The sequence below is a fragment of the Ostrea edulis genome, chromosome 1 (genome assembly GCF_947568905.1).
Source record: "Ostrea edulis chromosome 1, xbOstEdul1.1, whole genome shotgun sequence".
Classification (NCBI taxonomy): domain Eukaryota; kingdom Metazoa; phylum Mollusca; class Bivalvia; order Ostreida; family Ostreidae; genus Ostrea; species Ostrea edulis.
The window spans coordinates 49,799,272-49,823,840 of record NC_079164.1 but is presented as its reverse complement, the minus strand read 5'-3'; the positions used below and the strand labels follow the sequence as shown (position 1 = coordinate 49,823,840).

The following is a 24,569-nucleotide window of genomic DNA, read 5'->3' as shown; positions in this document are numbered from 1 at the left end:
TATATATATTCTTCCGTGTCACTGTACATTTACTTTTTTGTGATTTTATGATCATTGTATTATAATTATACATAGAAGTCTACCGGTATAGACGTGTCTAAAACAAGAAAAAGAACTCAGTGACTGGATCTATTTATATCACTACCACCGTACTCTCTGTCACTCAGATATTCTTCTTGATACATTCTGTCAATCAAATGCATGTACATATGCCACACAGACATATCCTTAATCGGCTTAGAGAGTGATGTAAAATACGAATCTAAACAAAACATTAAATTGCTTGCAAATTTTAATTCCTTTTAATTTTATATATTTTGTTATTATTAGTTTTAATAGTTTTTTGTTGTTTTATATTGACTAATGAAATTGCAAGATAAAACAAATTATGATGTAGACATTACAAGGGCGGATCCAGAAAATGTTCAAAGGGGCCCCGGTTGCGACCAAGATGGTACACCTTCTCCCCCAAAAGGGTGTAGATTGCGGATCCTAAAATGGCACAAAATGAATACTTTTGTTTAAAATGTTCAATCAAAGGGAGGAGTGCAACCCCTTGCCCCCCCCCCCCCCCCCCCCCCCCCTCAGATCCGTCGAGGAAAAATATTTATGAAATTTCGTACATCAAATCATCATCTACCCATTAATGAATGATTCATTATTACTATTCCCGACCATCGCCAATATGATAATACGGGCTGTTATACAGATTTTTTTTCTAGATGAGAATAAATACTGTAGACATAAGAATAATCCCCTTTGAAAATTTTCTGGATCTGTCCTTGTAATGCCTACATCATAATTCATTTTCTGGATCCGCCATTGTAATGCCTACATAAAAATTCATTTCCTGGATCCATCCTTGTAATGCCTACATAATAATTCATTTTCTGGATCCGTCCTTGTAATGCCTACATAATTCATTTTCTGGACCCGTCCTTAATTAATGTAATGCCTACATAATAATTCAATTTCTGGATCCGCCATTGTATTGCCTACACAATAATTCATATACTATTTGTCCCTTGTTACTTAGAGTACATAATGATTATGTACTCTACATAATAAGGGACAAATAGTACATGAATTTCATCACACAGTGCATTTCAAAATGTACTGATTTCGCAGAAATTAGAAAAGATATTTGGATGCTAGATATTTCATAGCATCGGAATGATGTGATGAAAAAAAAACCAACAACCCAACTTTGTCCATTTATTTTACATATTTTAGGCTGTCTCCCCTTACTTTTGTTATGATCTTTATATATAATGGTACATGTTGCGAGTGGATAAAAAATCTTGAATAATAAGTAATATTGTGTTGACGGTGGACGGAATTGACTCATCCAGAAGTCATAAATGCATATATGGCAGTGACTAATAAGGCCATCTTGACTATGGATATATGGTCATGAATATTAATACATATACATTCTTTAATATACTCGTCTTCTGATCGTCAGAAATAGCTATACGGACAATATGACATCAAAAGTACCGTCGTTGAATACAAATTATGTTTATAATTCACTTTAACAATCTGTTAATTTTATATTACGCAATTATAGTCTTTTCATTGAAGAGATCACTGTGGGGTTATACCAAGTTGGGAAAAGAATTTTGACCTCGCAAACCGAGTAAGGTTGATTTGTTTTTCGTGAAATTTATTTCTTGAGTATGAGCATGAAGCAAATAAACAGTATCTCTGATTTTTTGTAAAAACACATTAATACGAAGACCATATTCGTAGCTGAAATTTTATCCGCGTTATATCGCAAAACTTTCTGGAACAAACGCAACACTTTCGCAAATAAACGCGTAATTTTCGTGATATATGACGCGAAGTATATGGAGCGCCAAATTAACATAAACTCAAATGATTGAAGATATCTTCAATTATTTGAAGATATCATCAATTCAATTATTACTCTCATCAAATGAATTAATGCGCGCTTCGATTCAATTATTGCTCTCATCAATTAAATTAATGCGCGCATCAATTGAATTAATGAGAGCAATAATATATTTGATGCGCGCATTAATTCAATTATTGCTCCCTTCAATTCAATTGATGAGAGCATCAATTTCGTAGAAATATTGCTCACAATAATTAATTTAGAGCTTGGTATACATAATTTGATGACCTCTTTAATTCAATTGAAGATATCTTTAATTATTTACAATGCTTTTGTAAAAGGAATTAATGCGTGCATCAATTCTTTTAAAGAGAGCAACAATTCAATGAAAGAGAACACTTATTCAATTGTGGATATGTTGAATTGAAGATATCTTTAATTATATAGTTGCTCTCTCTAAAAGAATTATTGCACTCTTCAAATGAATTAAAGATATCATTAATTCAATTGAAGAGAGCAATAATTGAATTAATGCGCGCATTAAATCAATTATTGCTATCATCAAATGAATTAATGCGTGCATCAATTCAATTATTGCTCTTATCAATTCCTTTAATGCGCGCATTATATCAATTATTGCTCTCTTCAATTGAATTGTAGCGCACATTAATTCAATTGTTGATATCATTAATTCATTTGAAGAGATCATTAATTCAATTAAAGCGCGCATCAATTCAGCTGAAGAATTAATGCTATCATCAATTCAATTAATGCATGCAATAATTCAGAATTGAAGATATCATTAATTATTTGAAGAGATCTTTAATTAAATTGTTGTGCGCATCAAATAATTGAAGATATTTTCAATCATTTGAGTTTATGTTAATTTGGCGCTCCATAGAAGTATTCTATAAAAATATAGTTATGTAAAAAAGGAACACGTGATTAGGGCAATGAATGGAGACCGACTTTTATACATTTATAAGTAACCTTAAAGTAAAGAACTATATCAAACAGTAACACACCTACATCTTACACAGTAACACACCTACATCTTACACAGTAACACACCTACATCTTACACAGTAACACACCTACATCTTACACAGTAACACACCTACATCTTACACAGTAACACACCTACATCTTACACACAGTAACACACCTACATCTTACACACAGTAACACACCTACATCTTACACAGTAACACACCTACATCTTACACACAGTAACACACCTACATCTTACACACACACAGTAACACACCTACATCTTACACACAGTAACACACCTACATCTTACACACACACAGTAACACACCTACATCTTACACAGTAACACACCTACATCTTACACACAGTAACACACCTACATCTTACACACAGTAACACACCTACATCTTACACAGTAACACACCTACATCTTACACAGTAACACACCTACATCTTACACACAGTAACACACCTACATCTTACACACAGTAACACACCTACATCTTACACACAGTAACACACCTACATCTTACACAGTAACACACCTACATCTTACACAGTAACACACCTACATCTTACACAGTAACACACCTACATCTTACACACAGTAACACACCTACATCTTACACAGTAACACACCTACATCTTACACAGTAACACACCTACATCTTACACAGTAACACACCTACATCTTACACAGTAACACACCTACATCTTACACACAGTAACACACCTACATCTTACACAGTAACACACCTACATCTTACACACAGTAACACACCTACATCTTACACAGTAACACACCTACATCTTACACACAGTAACACACCTACATCTTACACACACACAGTAACACACCTACATCTTACACAGTAACACACCTACATCTTACACACACACAGTAACACACCTACATCTTACACACCTACATCTTACACACACACAGTAACACACCTACATCTTACACACACACAGTAACACACCTACATCTTACACAGTAACACACCTACATCTTACACACAGTAACACACCTACATCTTACACACAGTAACACACCTACATCTTACACACAGTAACACACCTACATCTTACACACACACAGTAACACACCTACATCTTACACACAGTAACACACCTACATCTTACACAGTAACACACCTACATCTTACACAGTAACACACCTACATCTTACACACAGTAACACACCTACATCTTACACACAGTAACACACCTACATCTTACACAGTAACACACCTACATCTTACACACACACAGTAACACACCTACATCTTACACAGTAACACACCTACATCTTACACAGTAACACACCTACATCTTACACAGTAACACACCTACATCTTACACACAGTAACACACCTACATCTTACACACAGTAACACACCTACATCTTACACAGTAACACAGTACATCTTACACACAGTAACACACCTACATCTTACACACAGTAACACACCTACATCTTACACAGTAACACACCTACATCTTACACACAGTAACACACCTACATCTTACACACAGTAACACACCTACATCTTACACAGTAACACACCTACATCTTACACACAGTAACACACCTACATCTTACACAGTAACACACCTACATATTACACACAGTAACATACCTACATCTTACACACAGTAACACACCTACATCTTACACACAGTAACACACCTACATCTTACACACAGTAACACACCTACATCTTACACAGTAACACACCTACATCTTACACACAGTAACACACCTACATCTTACACACAGTAACACACCTACATCTTACACAGTAACACACCTACATATTACACACAGTAACATACCTACATCTTACACACAGTAACACACCTACATCTTACACACAGTAACACACCTACATCTTACACACAGTAACACACCTACATCTTACACACAGTAACACACCTACATCTTACACAGTAACACACCTACATCTTACACACAGTAACACACCTACATCTTACACACAGTAACACACCTACATCTTACACACAGTAACACACCTACATCTTACACACAGTAACACACCTACATCTTACACACAGTAACACACCTACATCTTACACACAGTAACACACCTACATCTTACACAGTAACACACCTACATCTTACACAGTAACACACCTACATCTTACACAGTAACACACCTACATCTTACACACAGTAACACACCTACATCTTACACACAGTAACACACCTACATCTTACACAGTAACACACCTACATCTTACACACAGTAACACACCTACATCTTACACACAGTAACACACCTACATCTTACACAGTAACACACCTACATCTTACACACAGTAACACACCTACATCTTACACCCAGTAACACACCTACATCTTACACACAGTAACACACCTACATCTTACACACAGTAACACACCTACATCTTACACACAGTAACACACCTACATCTTACACAGTAACACACCTACATCTTACACAGTAACACACCTACATCTTACACACAGTAACACACCTACATCTTACACAGTAACACACCTACATCTTACACAGTAACACACCTACATCTTACACAGTAACACACCTACATCTTACACACAGTAACACACCTACATCTTACACACACACAGTAACACACCTACATCTTACACAGTAACACACCTACATCTTACACAGTAACACACCTACATCTTACACACAGTAACACACCTACATCTTACACAGTAACACACCTACATCTTACACACAGTAACACACCTACATCTTACACACAGTACCCCTCTGAAAATACAGCAGGATATCCCAGGAAGTCCCAAGACAAAATCCCATGATTTATCAGGATTGTCCTGAAAAGTCCTGCTTTTTTGAAACTGAGATTGACAAGGAATTAGAGGGACGGTATTGGCAGTGGGACATTTCAGGACTTTTAAGGATAATTTCCCCATTGAAAATACAGCAGGATATCCCAGGAAGTCCCTGAACTTAAACCAGAGAAATCTTTCATGGGTTTTGGTTTTTTGATATCATAGTACATATACTGTCATATTAAAATCTGTTTGGTTTAACTTGGTCTTCATATTAAAAATTGATAATTTAATCTAGTTATCCTATCTTCCAAAAGACTCTGCAAAGTGGCGATATATACATATAAGACCGAAGTTCTTCACAATAACGTGCGTAGCCTAGTAGTATATGCTGAACGGTTTTTGCGTTAAGGGTCTCCGGTTCAATTCTCCCAAATTCCAGATAATTTTTTTCACTTCAGCTAGTTAATTTTTAATCATCGTAATTTCCACAAAATATACACACCAGATATAAACGTATACATGTAGATCTACTCATTGTTGTTCCAACCTCTCTGGTTACCATATTATACATATGAATTTAACGTAGCAATCTACACCTTTCATGAAACAAAAATCTTGAAAACAGTCAAGAAAATATCTTGATACACGATTCAGTAAAATGTCAAACAAATTGAAAATATAAAGATTATGAAAAATATTTGATGTGTTTATAGTGGCATATGCATGTAAGCAGAGAAGGTGGTTGAGAAATATCTTGTATATAGTTTATTAATAACAAGAGGCCCATGGGCCACATCGCTCACCTGAGTCACCTTGGTCCATATCAGAAGATTTTCCATATCTATTTGCATGTAAAACCGTAGTCCCTATTATGGCCCCAAACCTTCCCCTGGAGGCCATGGTTTTTGCAAACTTGAATCTACACTATGTCAGAAAGCTTTCATGTAAATGTGAACTTCTTTGGCCCAATGGTTCTTGAGAAGAAGATTTTTAAAGATTTTCCCTATATATTTGTATGTAAAACTTTGATCCCCTATTGTGGCCCCATCCTACCCCAGGGAGGGGGGGGGGGGCATGATTTTAACAAACCTGAATCTGAACTATATCAGAAAGCTTTCATATAAATCTCAGCTTTTCTGGCTTAGTGGTTCTGGGAAGAAGATTTTTCCTATATATTTGTATGTAAAACTTTGACCCCCTATTGTGGCCCCATCTGACCCCCGGGGGCCATGATCTTAACAATTTATAATCTGCACTATATCAGGAAGCTTTCATATAAACCTCAGCTTTTCTGGCTCAGTGGTTCTTGAGAAGAAAATTTTAAAAGATTTGTCCTATAAATTTGTATGTAAAACTTTGATGCCCCCCTTGATGCCAAAAAAAAAAAAAACGAAAAAAAAACGAACAAAAAAAAACAAACTTTGACCCCCTATTGTGGCCCCATCCGACCCCCGGGAGCCAGGATTTTAACAATTTAGAATTTGAATTATATAAGGAAGCTTTCATATAAATCTCAGCTTTTCTGGCTCAGTGGTTCTTGAGAAGAAGATTTTAAAAGATTTTTCCTATATATTTGTATGTAAAACTTTGATCCCCTATTGTGGCCCCATCCGACCCCCGGGGGCCATGATTTTAACAATTTAGAATCTGCATTATATAAGGAAGCTTTCATATAAACCTCAGCTTTTCTGGTTCAGTGGTTCTTGAGAAGAAGATTTTTAAAGATTTTCCCTATATATTTGTATGTAAAACTTTGATCCCTATTGTGGCCCCATCCGACCCCCGGGGGCCATGATTTTAACAATTTAGAATCTGCATTATATAAGGAAGCTTTCATATAAACCTCAGCTTTTCTGGCTCAGTGGTTCTTGAGAAGAAGATTTTTAAAGATTTTCCCTATATATTTGTATGTAAAACTTTGATCCCCTATTGTGGCCCCATCCGACAATTTAGAATCTGCATTATATAAGGAAGCTTTCATATAAATCTCAGCTTTTCTGGCTCAGTGGTTCTTGAGAAGATTTTTAAAGATTTTCCCTATATATTTGTATGTAAAACTTTGATCCCCTATTGTGGCCCCATCCGACCTCCGGGGGCCATGATTTTAACAATTTAGAATCTGCATTATATAAGGAAGCTTTCATATAAATCTCAGCTTTTCTGGCTCAGTGGTTCTTGAGAAGAAGATTTTCCCTATATATTTGTATGTAAAACTTTGATCCCCTATTGTGGCCCCATCCGACCCCCGGGGGCCATGATTTTAACAATTTAGAATCTGCATTATATAAGGAAGCTTTCATATAAACCTCAGCTTTTCTGGTTCAGTGGTTCTTGAGAAGAAGATTTTCCCTATATATTGTATGTAAAACTTTGATCCCTATTGTGGCCCCATCCGACCCCCGGGGGCCATGATTTTAACAATTTAGAATCTGCATTATATAAGGAAGCTTTCATATAAACCTCAGCTTTTCTGGCTCAGTGGTTCTTGAGAAGAAGATTTTTAAAGATTTTCCCTATATATTTGTATGTAAAACTTTGATCCCCTATTGTGGCCCCATCCGACAATTTAGAATCTGCATTATATAAGGAAGCTTTCATATAAATCTCAGCTTTTCTGGCTCAGTGGTTCTTGAGAAGAAGATTTTTAAAGATTTTCCCTATATATTTGTATGTAAAACTTTGATCCCCTATTGTGGCCCCATCCGACCTCCGGGGGCCAGGATTTTAACAATTTAGAATCTGCATTATATAAGGAAGCTTTCATATAAACCTCAGCTTTTCTGGCTCAGTGGTTCTTGAGAAGAAGATTTTTAAAGATTTTCCCTATATATTTGTATGTAAAACTTTGATCCCCTATTGTGGCCCCATCCGACAATTTAGAATCTGCATTATATAAGGAAGCTTTCATATAAATCTCAGCTTTTCTGGCTCAGTGGTTCTTGAGAAGAAGATTTTTAAAGATTTTCCCTATATATTTGTATGTAAAACTTTGATCCCCTATTGTGGCCCCATCCGACCTCCGGGGGCCATGATTTTAACAATTTAGAATCTGCATTATATAAGGAAGCTTTCATATAAATCTCAGCTTTTCTGGCTCAGTGGTTCTTGAGAAGATTTTCCCTATATATTTGTATGTAAAACTTTGATCCCCTATTGAGGCCCCATCCGACCCCCGGGGGCCATGATTTTAACAATTTAGAATCTGCATTATATAAGGAAGCTTTCATATAAATCTCAGCTTTTCTGGCTCCGTGGTTCTTGAGAAGAAGATTTTAAAAGATTTTTCCTATATATTTGTATGTAAAACTTTGATCTCCTATTGTGGCCCCATCTGACCCCCGGGGGCCATGATTTTAACAATTTAGAATCTGCATTATATAAGGAAGCTTTCATATAAATTTCATCTTTTCTGGCCCAGTGGTTCTTGAGAAGAAGATTTTTTAATGACCCTACCCTATTTTTACCTTTTGTTGATTATCTCCCCTTGGAAGGTGGCCTGGCCCTTTATTTTAACAATTTAGAATTCCCTTTACCTAAGGATGTTTTGTGCCAACTTTGGTTGAAATTGGCCCAGTGGTTGTTGAGAAGAAGTTGAAAATGTGAAAAGTTTACAGACGGACGGACGCCGGAATACGGGCGATCAGAAAAGCTCACTTGAGCTTTCAGCTCAGGTGAGCTAAAAAGTATTTCTGGTGAATTTTTAGCGCAAATTTAGGGAAATATTTTATATGGTAAACATGTAGAAGCTGTTCCTCATATTTATTTCATAAAGTTGGTTTCCTACATTCAATACATATCCATTGGGTCAAACAGTAAATCTATTAATAGTAATAGGTACTTTCCATTTAAATATGGTAGTAGGCGAAATCCTGGGAAAGGGCGCTATACCTCTTTAAACAAAATCCAACGATTTTGTTGGAGATGCATCCACAAAGTGAAGTGGGACGGAGGGAGACTGGTATTTTTATGTCCCCTTCCGTATTGCATCAGGGACAATTATTTCATACTACTTTTATAATATTGAGCGCATTCAATATTAGACTGGTCCCTGCCCCTGCCACTCACTGATCACTAGTTTTGAGTGATTAATGAGTGACAGGGGCGGGGATCAGACTAATTTAATCGATAAACGGGGATTTATTTTGCAGCTATAAGCAAAATTTACACTTTATAATGTAAAAGTTTTGTACAAAAATGATTAATTTTTGCATTACAACGCAAAATTTTCACATTATAATGCACAAGTTACCCACTTATTTGCGAAAGTTTTGCATTATAGAGCAAAAAATTATCTTTTTGGCTATGAAAATGAGCCCAATGGGCTTTCATACATTTACTACCAGTGGTATGTTGTGTTTTTCCAAAAAAAAAAATCAACAAAATTGGATGTAAAGATCAAGCAAAATAGAAAGGGAATAACCGTTTTTGTTATTTTAATGAGAGGATGGTGTACCATAGAGTAGAGCATTCACCGACTTCTTGTGACAATGCCATCACTGGGTGGAGCATACACTGTCCTCTTGCAATAATGGTGCCACAGAGTGGGGCATCCACTGTCATCATGTGACAATCAATGGCACTAAAGTGGAGGATCAACAGTTACCTTAATGAGTCTTCTTTAACTTTGTTGTCACAGTATAGGTGTACAATATCTGTACAAAGTTTTGCTAGAATAATATTTTAGACCCCTTGGCACTACTGTGGAATCATTAGAATTTGTAGTGGTTCAATTTTTGTGGATATTTGTGGGTACCCCTCACCCACGAATTTACATCCTCAACGAATAAAGACAAAGCAAACATTACAGAGTTATCTTTCTTAGAAATATATAAATCCACGATATTACGTCCCCACGAACCCGTAAAAATTCAGCAATCCATGAATTTAAATGATTCTACAGTAATTTATCATCACATCAAATTTGAAATTCTTCAACCTTAAAATTTACAAACAGAAAAAAATGAAGTCAAATTCTTGCTAAAGAAATACAGATTATATGAGTTTTCTTTTACTGTATCATAGTACTGTCTAAATACATGTACAGCATTTTATTGTAACTGTATCATTACAATACCACAAATGAAAATTAAATTCACTTCAAGATGATTAACATTTAAGTTCCTAGGAAGAATATCATGCTCTCATTCTTACAAATTCAATAGAAGGAAAATGTTGCAAGTAACAATATACATGTACCAAAATTCTGGCTTGGTCACTAATAATTTACACATATGTTATGAATTTTTCAAAAGGTGTATTTATCAATATACATGTACATTTAGTCACTGTCCTCTCTCCTTTTATTGCACTCAACGGTTGGATCACTCTCCATGCAACATAAAATGTGTAGCTCAAAACACTAATCCTCCGCCACACCATTCCATTCTCTGAAAAAAATTTAAAAAAAAAAATTCAAAATGACTAGTCAATTATTTCTTGTGCAAAAATGTACAAATACAGTCCACTCCACTTATATTGAAGTCGGTTATATTGAAATATCTGTTATATTGAAGTTAAAATAAATCCCCAGTAGCAATATTTGTGTAGTTCAGCATTGGTTATATTGAACTTTGGATATAATGAACAATTCAGGTCGGTCCCCTGGATTTCATCATATCCGGAGTAGACACAAACACTTTCCCGTTCATTTGGCTTATTTCTTCCACAAATAATTTTCTCAGAACTTTATTTTCACATTAATTTACAAGGTTGCTATGGCATGAAAAATAATTTATACATAAATAATCCTAAATATATAACAAAAAAATTAGCAATTCAACATTTATGAAAATCATGTCTTGCTGATAAATCTGAGAAGTGCAATGAAGCCTACAAAGCCCTTCACTTTAAAGTTTAAAGGAAGAAGAAGAGAAGGCAAGTTCATGGAAATCATGTCTTAGACACATGTCAGATTGACTGACATTGAAATATAATAAAGATGTTAATGACATATAACCTGAGATATTTGTTTTTATTATATTTTCATGTAAAATACTCGAATCTGATTGGTCAAGAAACAGTTGAAAAAACAAAATGTTTCCCCCTGGAAATAGAAAGCATGCGCCCCAGGGTGATAGTATCTAGCAATGGGTAACATTACTGGACAACGGGTGATATTATAAAAAATTATTACATGCGCGTACGGTTCGCTGTAGATTGTTAGACAACGTCGTTTGAGCGTTTGTAATAAATGCAAATATCTGCATTGATATAAAAATATTGCTTGACAGTGATTGATCAAATGTCAACAGATGCAAGTCCTTCTAGTTTGTTGTTTATATAACATTCAGTATAATAAAACAAATATTGCATGTAGTTATTATTATCTTATTCATTTATAAAGCGCAAAATTACATATAGTTTCTATGCGCTGTACAATGTTTGTGCTAATAATCAATGATAATATACTAATAAATAGTTGAGGGTAACATTGAAAATGTTCACTCCTCCAAAATCCATCAGATAATGCAGTGAATGAATGAAATAGCAGTTGTTATATGTCACCGAGTCTATGTCATGGGGTGTAATATGGCACCAGTAGATCCTACTTTACACAAAGTCAGGATCATCTTTATTTCAATAAAAACATGGCAGATAAAAAACATCAACAATCATATTGGCATTGCAAAAAGATTTTTCATACCAAAACAACTTGTATTAGGGAAGTTGGTAAATCATAGCGAATATTTTTCTATTGAAGTATGAAGTAAAAGCTATCTAATGAATTTCATTGGTATTTTCTGTATTAAAGTCAAAGTATTAAAGTCAAAGCCACACATATGAGGAAAATTTAATCTAAAACATTTTGGATGAAGTCCTAAGAAATATCAAAGCACACATTGTGCTTGATAATTTAAAAATTCAAGGACATTGACTCTCGTTGACTTTTACTAAAGTTGACCGTTCTGCTTAAAAACTAATGTATATCGACTTATTATATAATATGAACTTTTCCCTCTAGTTCCTACGACCATGGATATAAAATCAATGTGCTAATGAATTAAATATAATAATCAAACCAAAAACTACGTTAATGTTCTGCAAATTTATAAATCTGATAATGAAATGTGTTCATCTACACAGCAAAACTAAAATCAATCTGTAATACAGGGAAAAACAAGAGGCCCGTGGGCCACATTGCTCACCTGAGCAGCAATTTCTAGCAATAAACAAGCTTTAGCAAAACTATCATTATAGAAGCAGCTTGGTTAAGAAAAAAACCTTTTCGAAGGTAACAACTATAAATTCATTAATTATCAAACTCAATTATTAAACTTGACAACAAATTCATTAATCATCATATGCCATTGTTGATGGCTATGGCCTTTCATAATAACAAATTTCATTTAATAAGGATGCTTCGTGCCAAGTTTGGTTCCCTATACATTCGCATGTAAACTTTGATCCCCCATTGTGGCCCCACCCTAACCCCAAGGGGGGGGGGGGGTGTCATGATTTTTAAAATTTGAATCTCCACTTTGTCAGAAAGCTTTCATGTTAATTTCAGCTCTTCTAGCCCAGTGGTTCTTGGGAAGATATTAAATGACCCCACCCTATTTTTGCATTTTTGTGATTATTTCCTCTTGGAAGAGGCCATAGCCCTTCATTTGAATGACTTGAATCCCTTTTACCTTAGGAAGATTTGTTCCAAGTTTGACTGAAATTGCTCCCCAGGGAGCATGATTTTAACAACTTGAATTTCCACTATGTCAGGAAGCTTTCATGTAAATTTCAGCTTTTCTGGTCCAGTGGTTCTTGAGAAGAAGATTTTTAAATGACCCCACCCTATGAATTACTTGTTCTACTTTCTTTTCTAGAATGGGTTTTTTGTGAATAATTGATTTTGTACATATGTATTTATTAAAAAAGTCTGTTGCACTAGTGCATGCGAGCTCATCCTACATACAGGTGTTTGTGTTTTATTTTATAAATGATTTATGTTCGGTTGAACTGGTGAATAAGAACATAAGAAAAGTTTACGACGATGCCAACAGACAACGGACAAATTTCGATCAGAAAAGCTCACTTGAGCCTTTAGCTTAGGTGAGCTAATAACAGTCTCTCTACTATGTTGGTTTACCTTTTGAGGGTCCATGAATGCAAGCCAGTCAGATGCATGTGTGGGGAGAAGTCCCATTGTTTGACATTTATACGTTGCTAATGCCAAACAAACAAAGTTTCCAAATATGTAAATAAACTTCTGTACATAGGCTTGAGATCCTTCTATCATTACAAATGCTGAAAACAATACATAGTGATACATCAACAGAGATTGCACACTGAGATATTTACATGAAACAAAACACATCCTGGTCCCATGATTATCAAATAGATTTAGGTCAAAATTTCAGTTATCTTTAATACACTTATTGCATGTAAATGTTATGGCATGGAAATGTAAAACTGAAACTCATGTTAAAAAATTACAGTCTAGTGATAGAATTTTCTGAACATTTAACTTCCCGAATCCTATATTAATTTTAGTAAAAATTTCATGTTCCAATTGCCTGACGCCTATTTCTATTATGAATAAGAATGCTCTTCATCTGTTTTATAGTCTAAACATATAATAACAGTAGATTTCAATAGCTAAGGAGCTAATCAATCAAGCCATGAGACAAAAAGACCAATCTTTTTTCCAATAGAATTAAGCACAAGTGTTTAAACTCACTGTTCTGTACAGAGATGAAAGCCTGGATGGGTTTGAAGAACATCATGCCTACCATCATAATTGGAAAGATTGAGATCGAGTTACCAGCCATCCACATGATGAAAAAATTCATTGGAATTTGTTTTAAGGGTCCTAGGGCAATGTCCCATGATCTCTGTGAAAATGAATTTAAAATGTTCATCAAATAAACAGATTTTGTTTGCACATGGATGTAATCTCATGCTCAAAAAAAATATTGGAATACCAGTAGGTTAATAAATTTTTATAAAAGTTTGAGCTGAGCCCTATCTCATTCAAATCTCTCAGTTCTCTCTTACTTAGCCCACTAGGTGCTACAACAGCCATATCTGTCTCTGAATTTTATTTTTATTTTTTTTAATTTCTCTCTGATTCAGAGTAATTTCCATGTTGTAATACTGTGAAATGAAATGAAAATGATAAATTTTCCCTTAAAAGGATTCTTATTTTCCAATATGACATCAGAAAGTTATTTACCTGTCTTTATTTGTCTATTGCAGTTTACCTGTCAATACTTATCTCGTCTATTGCAGTTTACCTGTCAATACCTGTTCTGTCTAAGTAACCCAGAAAATCTGCCAATATTTGTCTTCTCTATTCCAATTTACCTGTCAATTCTTGTCTTCTCTATTCCATTTACCTATCAATTTTTGTCTATCCCATTTATATATCAATTTTTGTCTATCCCATTTATTTATAAATTTTTGTCTTATCTATACCAATTTACATGTTCATATTTGTTTTGTCTATTCCAGTGTCAATACTTGTCAATACTTTTTCTCAGTTTACCTCTCCAACCTTGTCTTTTCTATCTCTATCCCAACTGACCTATCAATTATTGTCTTGTTAAAGAGGTTCGCACCTGACATTTGGAGCAATGTCAATTTTTTGGGAAGAGTATTTTTAAATTCTATGTTGAAGGAGAATTAGGAAACTGAAAAGAAAAACTGGGGTCGCAATGCTTGTTATTGAGCTACAGTGTTCTAAACATGACCTTTTTGCACATAAAATTTATTCAATTAAATTTGATTTGTCTGTTGGTGTCAAAACAATATAAGCAACAAAAATCAATCATTGCATAAAATAGATACATAATCATGTCTTCTAACACGACAGATAGAAAAAAAGTTTAATTCAATATGCCGGTTTTGAGATCCGTCCGAGTTATTTCCCTTTGGAGAACTTTCGTACTTAGTAAGGTGCAAAACAACTTGTTTACATGTGGAAGTGGGACAAATATTCATCACTGCATAAGTGAATCTGCTCAGTAAGTTTATCATACGCAGTTTCATCACCCAATTTCGACTGATACGCAAACTAAGTAAATGATAAGTATTCAAGAAGTAATTACATTCTTATTATATCACGTTATTTTGTTGCTCCTAGCTATCATATCCAGGACATTGCTTGGAAATATAACATTGTATTTATGTTTCCACTTTAGTTAAACATTTCTTTTGATGGTATTTTACATTTCCTACATCAAGTATTTACTAAGAAGTCAGTTTTTATACATTTTATCGTCTTTCTCACTGACTGTGGTACAGTCCCTGAAACGTTCTTCTTTCCCACTTGAACGGTGAGCGGACGGTGAACGCATGGTAAGTGAACGGTGAACGAACGCAGAGTGAACTTTGAACGCAATTTAGTGAACGGTGAGTGAACGCAGAGCGCAAAGTGAATGGTGAACGAATGCTGAGTGCACGCTGAACGCAAAATGATCTATTTACTCAGAATGTTTCGGATTTTCCTCTGGGATTTTACTTATTTCATAATCAAGTAATAAAATACATGTACATGTATATTTCATCAATTAATAAAAAATTGAATAAACTGGAATCGTGATACAGCATATTTTACAGTTCTGGATATATTCAATGTAATATATTTTTGTACAAGTACCAAGTATACATGTATATATTTCATGAAATTATCGCAAATTGTACATTAATACACGCAACAGTCATACACAAACAAAAGCAAATTTCGTATGTACATTGTGTATACCATTACATGTACATATACATTTAATGCATGGGTATAATATATAAACAATGCAGGTGAAAAGGAAAACACTATAGTCTACATGTGTAGTGACATCCAGAATTAACAGGTGTTCATGTATGGCTTCAAACTTTAAGAGCTTCATCATTTGGGATACCTGTAATTAACAAACACCCTGGAAAGGAGTCAAGATAGATGCAATAAACAAACAATACAGACAGTACACCCTGTGTCAACACCTCAACACTCCTAACAGTATTAAATATTCTTACTTACATTTTGTGTCATTCATTTGTCGCAGCTACATCGACCCGAGGAAATAATAGTACAAAACTTTCTATTTTTATTATTGATGTGGCCATAGATTGCAGTTAAATCGTGCAATATTTGTATATATTTGATGTAGATAAAACTGTTTATTATACTGAACTACCCGTAGAATGTTTAAAGGCTAATGCAGAAACGTACCAGATAAACAATTACATCTTTGCATTAGGGACAAATGTTACAAAAGTTCAAATTTGACAAGAGTAGTAAATATCAGTTTATTGACAATGTCTTTCATAAATATAGGCGTAAAAATAGCTATATCAGTTTGACATTCTGACACGTACATACGGTACAATGTACATTATGTAGCATTGTTTGTTTGTTTTTATTTTTCAAAGTAGGGGGGTGACTTGTTTAAAACTCTTGTCAAGCAATGCAAAATAATTATAATAATTTGTACCTGAACTTGTAAATGCTAAATCATGAACACAGGGGAAGAGGTTTTCATTACCTGAAACTGCCTTATTTTTTTGTGCTTGAGTTAAATTCATAACAACAAGCTCTTATATTCGTCTCTCATTTAGAATTGTTTTTAACAAAAGCTCAAATAAACCTTTCGGCATTCACAGTGGATAATTCTGACATTTTGTACTTCAAAATTAAATTTCTGATATAGTAAGAAAGTATCCTTTCACTCTTACGCACACGTTCAATTTTCATTTTCGCCTTGCTATCAAGATTGGTCCTTTCACTTTGGTGTTCCGAATGACAATGAAAAGACTGAACGGTGAGCGCACGCTGAACGCTTTGTGAACGGTGAGCGCACGCTGAACGCAAAACTGTGAATGGAGAGCGCATGGTGAATGCACGCTAAACGAATGGTGAACGCACCGTGAGCAAACGGAAAAATGGTAAAGTAGAACGTTTCAGGGACTGTACCACTCTGTCCCACCTAAGCATTCAAAGTTCCACTAAATGCACCTCTTACACAGGAGAGCTCCAATCTTGAAACTGGAGTGTTAATGGAAATAAATAATGACCTTTTTGCACTTGATATACGAAAAAATTCATGATATCGAATTTCAGAGTTTAAAATGCATATTAAGAATAATGTCAATTTCTAAAATTTCACATAATTTTCAAGGTCTTGTCTTAAAATTTAAAATGGAACTCAAACAAGAGGCCCATGGGCCACATCACTCACCTTAGCTCATAATTAAAGATTTTTCCTATACAGTAAAATATCTCTATCTTGAAGTCCGAGGGACCTCGAAAAAAATTCGAGATATCTGGGGGTTCGAGATATCCAAAATCGATCTTGGATATTTTTTAAGGAGGATATTTGATGCATAGTATATGATTTGCATTATAAACAAAAATCACGTTGCCGTTTCTTATAATTTAATTCAAGTTGATTAATATTGTGGAATTTCAAAGACAAACATTTCGTCTCTTTTAACATATATAAACATCCAATTGAATTCACAATGTCTTTCAAAATTAAGATGTTCGTGCCTGTATGCTTAATTTAAGTTTACTGATGTCCAGGCTCGACTGGGATGCAGTTTTTGCGTTGTAAGGAAAGAACCTATCACGTAAGAAACAAAAAAGACGGATTTAAAAAAAACAAAAACTTTTAAATGTTTACTAAATAAATTTTCGTGTTTTCTCTGTACTAGTTTTTAATGATGAAGCGTGTATTATTAAATGCGTTATCGTTATTAAGAGCATTACCTTCAAGCGTACGTAGACGATTTTGTGCGTTTATCTAACTCACAAGTTAATGATAGAGCATGTGTCATTCAAAACACCATCCCTGGAATCGGGTGTGTTAGTTCATAATTGGCGGTGAACTTTAGCCGTATTGTCGGATGGTTTCACTAATCACCCAAGCTGTTGAACTATTTATTGCGATTCGGGTCTGCTCGGGAAAGGCGAGTGTGGATTAGCGGTCATTAATTATAATTGATGGAGCTGCGGGTGTGAATGTGTGACTTAACGACGCCAGGTATGGTAAGCAGAGCGGAAAATTGACTGCACTTCGAGATAAACCAGTAGAATTTAGGGTATGGGACCTTGAAAATACTTCGACATAAGCGGAGTATTCGAGATTACCGTGTTCGAAATATCAGAAGTTTTTAAAATCATTTATATAAAGAAAACGGCCGGGACCGGCGGTCGACTTCGACTCAAGCGGGGTATTCGAGATACAGATATTTTACTGTATATTCGCATGTAAAATTTTGATCCGTATTGTGACCCTAACCTACTCCTGGGGGCCACCATTTATTAAAAATTGAATCTGGACTATGTCAGGAAGCTTTCATGTGAATGTAAACTTTTATGGCCCAGTGATTTTTCAGAAGAAAATTTTTAACGATCTTCCCTATATATTTGTATGTAAAACTTTGATCCCCTATTGTCACCTCATCTTACTCCCGGGGGCCATGATATTAATAAACTTGAATCTGCACTATGTCAGAAAGCTTTCATGCAAATTTCCATTTCCCTGGACCAGTAGTTTCTGAGACAGGGTTGGGCGGTTAAAACCGCCCCCGGTTTTAACCAGTGGTTTTAACCGTCCCAGTCAATACTCCCCAAGTGGTCAATACTGGTCAATTGTGATTTAAACTGTCCATTTTCCTATTTTTGTACATTTCTTGTGAAAATAAAGATAGATTAAATCTTTGCATTATATAGATCAATTGTTGATTAATATTTTTCATTAGATAATCAAATGTAATTTCATAAGTTTAATATATTTGGTTTGCTGAAACTGACCACAATATCTTCAGTACCTACCAGAGGGTCACAGTTCTATAGCATAGCTTGACGATTGGAGACATACTTCTTAATACATGTACCTGGACAGATTAAGAATAAAAGGTAGCTGGATGTTACCTGAGCACAGGAAGCAGAGTGGACAGGTGTTAATAAGCATAGGCTGGGACCAGAGATGACCAGTGTACCTGTTATTGTTATGAAATCATCACCAACCCACCCCCTCAAATGTTTATTCAACAGTTAAAATGAAGATTGATGAAACAATACTTATACTAGGTAGTTCTTGTTAAACTAAGAAATTTGAACAGAAACTTTTACATCTTCCCCAATTCAACAGAGTCATTTGTACATTATTTATTTAATATTATGACTTATAAGTATATCATAAACTGATAGTGCATGTTATGAATTACAGTATTTACCATAATGGTCACTTAAACATTTAAAATAAATAACACAGACTATAATGACCAAATAATTTTCAACCGACCAGTATTAACCAGTATTGACCGGTTTTAACCAGTATTAACCACCGGCCCAGTCAATACTCATATTGACCACTTTTTTGCCAACCCTGTTCTGAGAAGAAGATTTTTAAAGATTTTCCCTATAAATTTGTATGCAAACCTTTGATACCCCCTTGTGGCCCCATCCTACCCATGGGGGCCAGGATTTTAACAAACTTGAATCTGCACTATGTCAGGAAGCTTTCATGTAAAGCTCAGCTTTTCTGGCTCAGTGGTTCTTGAGAAGAAGATTTTTAAAGATTTTCCCTATATATTTGTATGTAAAACTTTGATCCCCTATTGTGGTCCCATCATATCCTCGGGGGGCCATGATTTTAACAAACTTAAATCTGCACTATGTTAGGAAGCTTTCATGTAAATCTCAGCTTTTCTGGCTCAGTGGTTCTTGAGAAGAAGATTTTCCCTATATATTTGTATGTAAAACTTTGACCCCCTATTGTGGTCCCATCATATCCCTGGGGACCATCATTTTAACAAATCTGAATCTGCACTATGTCAGAAAGCTTTCATGTAAATCTCAGCTTTTCTGGCTCAGTGGTTCTTGAGAAGAAGATTTTTAAATGACCCCAACCTTTTTGCATTTTTGTGATATCTCCCCTTTGAAAGTGACATGGCCCTTCATTTGAACAAATTTGAAAGCCCTTCACCCAAGGATGGTTTTGGCCAAGTTTGGTTGAAATTGGCCCAGTGGTTCTGGAGAAGAAGTCGAAAATGTAAAAAGTTAACAGATGGACAGACGACGGACAACAGGCGATCAGAAAAGCTCACTGGAGTTTTCAGCTCAGGTGAGCTAAAACGTGGGCATTGGAGACCAAATTTTTAAATTATTAGCGAAAATATTGAATTTTTATACAAAATTTCGAGTAAATTAATTCAAACCTTTTTAAGAATCTGTGTTCTATTTGGAAAAAATATATCAACCAAAGTAATAAATTACAACATTTGATCTAGTTCCAAGTCTCAACTACTTGTATCATAAATTATAAAACTGAAATACACGTATAGGAGTATAAGAATAGAAGATATAATAGATGAACCAGAAACTGTAATATCACGCAGATTTGGAACTTATTGATTAATCAATCCTTCCTCCACAAAATATAGTCCCTGCAAAACCCTTTGAAAATTTGAATCGACACAAATTTTTTCATCTGGATAGGGTTCAGTAATAGATGTGTAATATGTTTGCACCAATGGGATCAGTATTGAACCAGTAAATATTTAGTTGTAGCATCCTGCGCAGTTGTGCTCAAAAGCTTAGGAGCTAACTTCTTTAATCCCAGTTGTAACACTTGTCTATACTTGCCTTGTCTATAAGTTTCTGGTATTTGTCTTGTTAATCCCAGTTTTAACACTTGTCTATACTTGACTTGTCTATAAGTTTCTGATCTGTGTCGTGTTAATCCCAGTTTTAACATTTGTCTATACTTGCCTTGTCTATAAGTTTCTGGTCTGTGTCGTTTTATCCCAGTCTTAACACTTGTCTATACTTGACTTGTCTATAAGTTTCTGGTCTGTGTCGTGTTAATCCCAGTTTTAACACTTGTCTATACTTGCCTTGTCTATAAGTTTCTGGTCTGTGTCTTTGCTGCTTTGTTCTGTTATGGTCCCTGTGTTCTCCGTATAACCAACTGGGGCTCTGATATCAGCAACCTGAACCTGCTTGTCAGATTTTGATCTAAACAAAACAGAGATAGTTTAAGTGGTACCCCTAGTATATGTTATGATAGAATTCAGCCTCGTTTGTCAGCAATGCATATCAAAATCAACTTTGATAAAGCAGCATGCGTTGTTTAGATTTTGTAATACAGTAAAACACATTTGTAGCGAGCGAAGTTCGCGTCGCGACAAGCTCTCTCCAATGATTACACATATGAGTCACGTAATTTGCTCTTCATCAGTCGAAAAAAGATGAGTATTAGGCCACATTTAAAAATATGTTTGTTTCCCCTCTCCCGACCCTAAATTTCAGGGGAAGGTCGGTAGGTAGGTAAAAAGTTTTTTTTTTTAGCTAGCAGAATTTTATTTATTATGAAATTCCCATAACCATTAACAATGCCCGATACCAAACGTCGTGAAGCACATCATCCATGTTTCCTCATCAAACTCGTATAGTCAGTTCTCGTGTAAATTCTGCTTTGATTGCCACGTTTTGCAATTAGGGAAGGTGTCGATATTTCGGACAGTACTTCATGTATTTTGGAAATGCTCATTATCTAACCACTAAACTTAGGCATTGGACTACATGTATACATATTGGTTGATTCGACGAACATTGGGTTTCATCAGAATTTTCTCTGCTATTTATGCCACATACTAACACTTATAAAGTTAGGGAGAATGTTGCAACTATGGACAATGGTGTTAGTTTTGGACACATGGTGTTATAAAATTGGTAAACTCGGTTGCTGTCTTTTATTTATGGTTCACTGACATTTTATGCTTTTGTTTTTTGCACATTATCTTAATTTGTATATGATAGTGATTTTGATTATATTTTTAAATGATATCGGTAGATCTAGTTTACCAGAAAACGTTTCAACGGGACTTGATTTTGCCGATCAAACAAAATGGATGCTGACATCAACCAATCAGAGCTGAGTTACACATGTGCATATAATTAGGTGTTTTCCAGTTTGTAAATATAGCATTAGTTCAGAAATAAGTTAAATTGAGAATGCTTCTGATTGACTGTCAAAAATATCGCATCCCTCCGAAATATCAACACTTTCCCCTACTGAAGAACACAACTTGCACACTGGATGCCCCGAATTCTCTTGTTTCCTCGCTTCTCGTATAGACAACATTTCTCCATCTCGATCTTGCAGATCACTAGTCCGAATTGCGAGCCGAATTCAATGTTAAACTCACTTGTAACTAATCAATGAAACAATCATGATTCTTGCACTTATTAATATCGATTAAAAGAAAATATCAATCCAAAATTCGATATTAAACAGAAACCAACAGTTGTAGTCAACCGAATTTTCACTGACATTTGAGCAAACGAGTCTCGTGACTCAAAACAAAGCTCGACAGTTTGATAAAATGTTTTCAAGAGACTGTTTATGTGATGAAAGAACCCATAAAATCGATATTAGTAAGTACAAGAAGAATCGTTTTATTGATTAGTTATGAGCTTAAAATTGAATTCGGCTTGTAAGTATTTGAAATCAGCCAGAGAATGCCGCCTCCAGCTGGAGGCGGCGAAATTTCTAGATTTCGGACCAGAACACTTCCTGTATTCGTATTATTATTTTTTAATTTTGGATCGAAACCAAAAAAGATATAGAAAATTTTTGTCATTATAAAATACTGATCTGCACCAGAAACGACCTTGAAATTTTCTTAAAATTAAAAAAAAAAACTTCACCAGAATGGCATAATAAAAACTTATGGGTCGGTGTGAATTTTCAGACTCGGTCGGGCGAGGGGAAACAAACACCATTTTTATTTTGGCCTTACCCGTAATGCATCTGGAAATATGTCACCGTCACTGCTGTATACTTCATTGACAATCCCGTAATTAAAATAATTAGATTGTTTAAGAAAGTACCATAAACGTTTATAAATTCTAAGCCAGCTTTCTCATAGCTTCAAACGTTTTGTTTGGTTTGAAAGGTGGAAAAAAACAATGCAGCTAATGTGACGTCACAATGTTAAAAGAAGAGGCGGATAAAATGTCTATAAGTCGTGTAGCCTGGTTGTGCAAGCATTTGGAAGGCCTCGGGAACCAGGCTATAAGTTGTGTTGCAAGATGTTAATTGGCTTCGCTTGTCTCAACGGTCACACTGTATAACATATTAGTGAACCTCCAGGACCAGTTAAAAACAGTTCATTCTAACCAAAACTTCATTAAATGATTTATAATTTGCAGAAATTCCTTCGATAAAGTTGGTTTATACCCCGTGAATCGGTCTCAAAGCAGGTAGACCCCTGTTTGTTTACATGATTTGTTGCACACCTTAACACAAGTGGTCATCTCTAAAGCTCACAGAAGGTACAAACTGACTATCCAGAACTACTTATGAGGGTGATCGGTGGGGAAATAACATAATTTGGGTACATTTTTGGTTCTGTACAAAATAATCTTATTCTGGAGGGGTGGGTGGAGGGTATGTGCAAGCACAGGAGCTACGCTCGCGAAGCTCAGTGGTAGTATTTATGCCCATTTCTCATATATTTCTACTTTATTGATAAAATTGCCGACTCCTGTGGTACAAGCTATCTACACTTCAGGTGCTTGTGCAGATTATGCCTATTAAAAAATCTCTAATCGAAAATAAATAATGAAATGTGATTTATCACAGAACTTGTGGGTAATATAGAGATAGTCATAAGATTCACCTTCCATGTCCAATAAAATCGATTGACCATTTGTGAAGTTTTCTTTTCGAGGACATGATTTCTCTCCGGATCTCCGTACCAAATTTTTGCAACAACGATCCCGATCTTCGATGTTTTAACTTCTTTTGTAAATTCCAATCCATAATATCTTTTGGGTATTGATTTATGATATCAATAAAGGGATATATTTGCATACAATGAACGTTAATCTTTTTGTTTAAAGTAAGTTGAAAACAAGACATTTCCAAATTTAAGTTTGTTTTCGTCATTTAGTGAAACCGG

The 24,569-nt window shown here is 35.0% G+C and overlaps 1 protein-coding gene across 2 annotated transcripts; it reads right to left on the bottom strand.

Moving 5' to 3' along the window:
• Positions 1 to 10,655: 10,655 nt before the first annotated feature.
• LOC125651506 (ER membrane protein complex subunit 4-like) lies at positions 10,656 to 24,568 on the bottom strand. Of its 2 annotated transcripts, XM_048880138.2 has the most exons (5): positions 24,288 to 24,556; positions 21,498 to 21,618; positions 14,338 to 14,491; positions 13,747 to 13,904; positions 10,656 to 11,053 (listed from the first exon to the last, which is right to left on the bottom strand). In XM_048880138.2, exons 1-5 carry the CDS (start codon positions 24,554 to 24,556, stop codon positions 11,018 to 11,020), a joined length of 738 nt encoding a protein of 245 aa, XP_048736095.2. In that variant the 3' UTR covers positions 10,656 to 11,017. The 2 variants fall into 2 exon arrangements, with proteins under 2 accessions (XP_048736095.2, XP_056009149.1); XM_056153174.1 differs by lacking the exon at positions 10,656 to 11,053 and having other exon boundaries at positions 11,351 to 13,904; positions 24,288 to 24,568.
• Position 24,569: the final 1 nt, after the last annotated feature.

Excerpts from the sequence above, each read along its gene's own strand:
- LOC125651506 (XM_056153174.1), bottom strand. The coding sequence starts at position 24,556 with ATGACGAAAACAAACTTAAATTTGGAAATGTCTTGTTTTCAACTTACT. Across the intron at positions 21,619-24,287 it reads GATTTTATTGGACATGGAAG|ATCAAAATCTGACAAGCAGG; the intron begins GTGAATCTTATG and ends TGTTTTGTTTAG. Across the intron at positions 13,905-14,337 it reads TTTCATCTCTGTACAGAACA|CATTTGTAATGATAGAAGGA; the intron begins GTGAGTTTAAAC and ends TATTGTTTTCAG.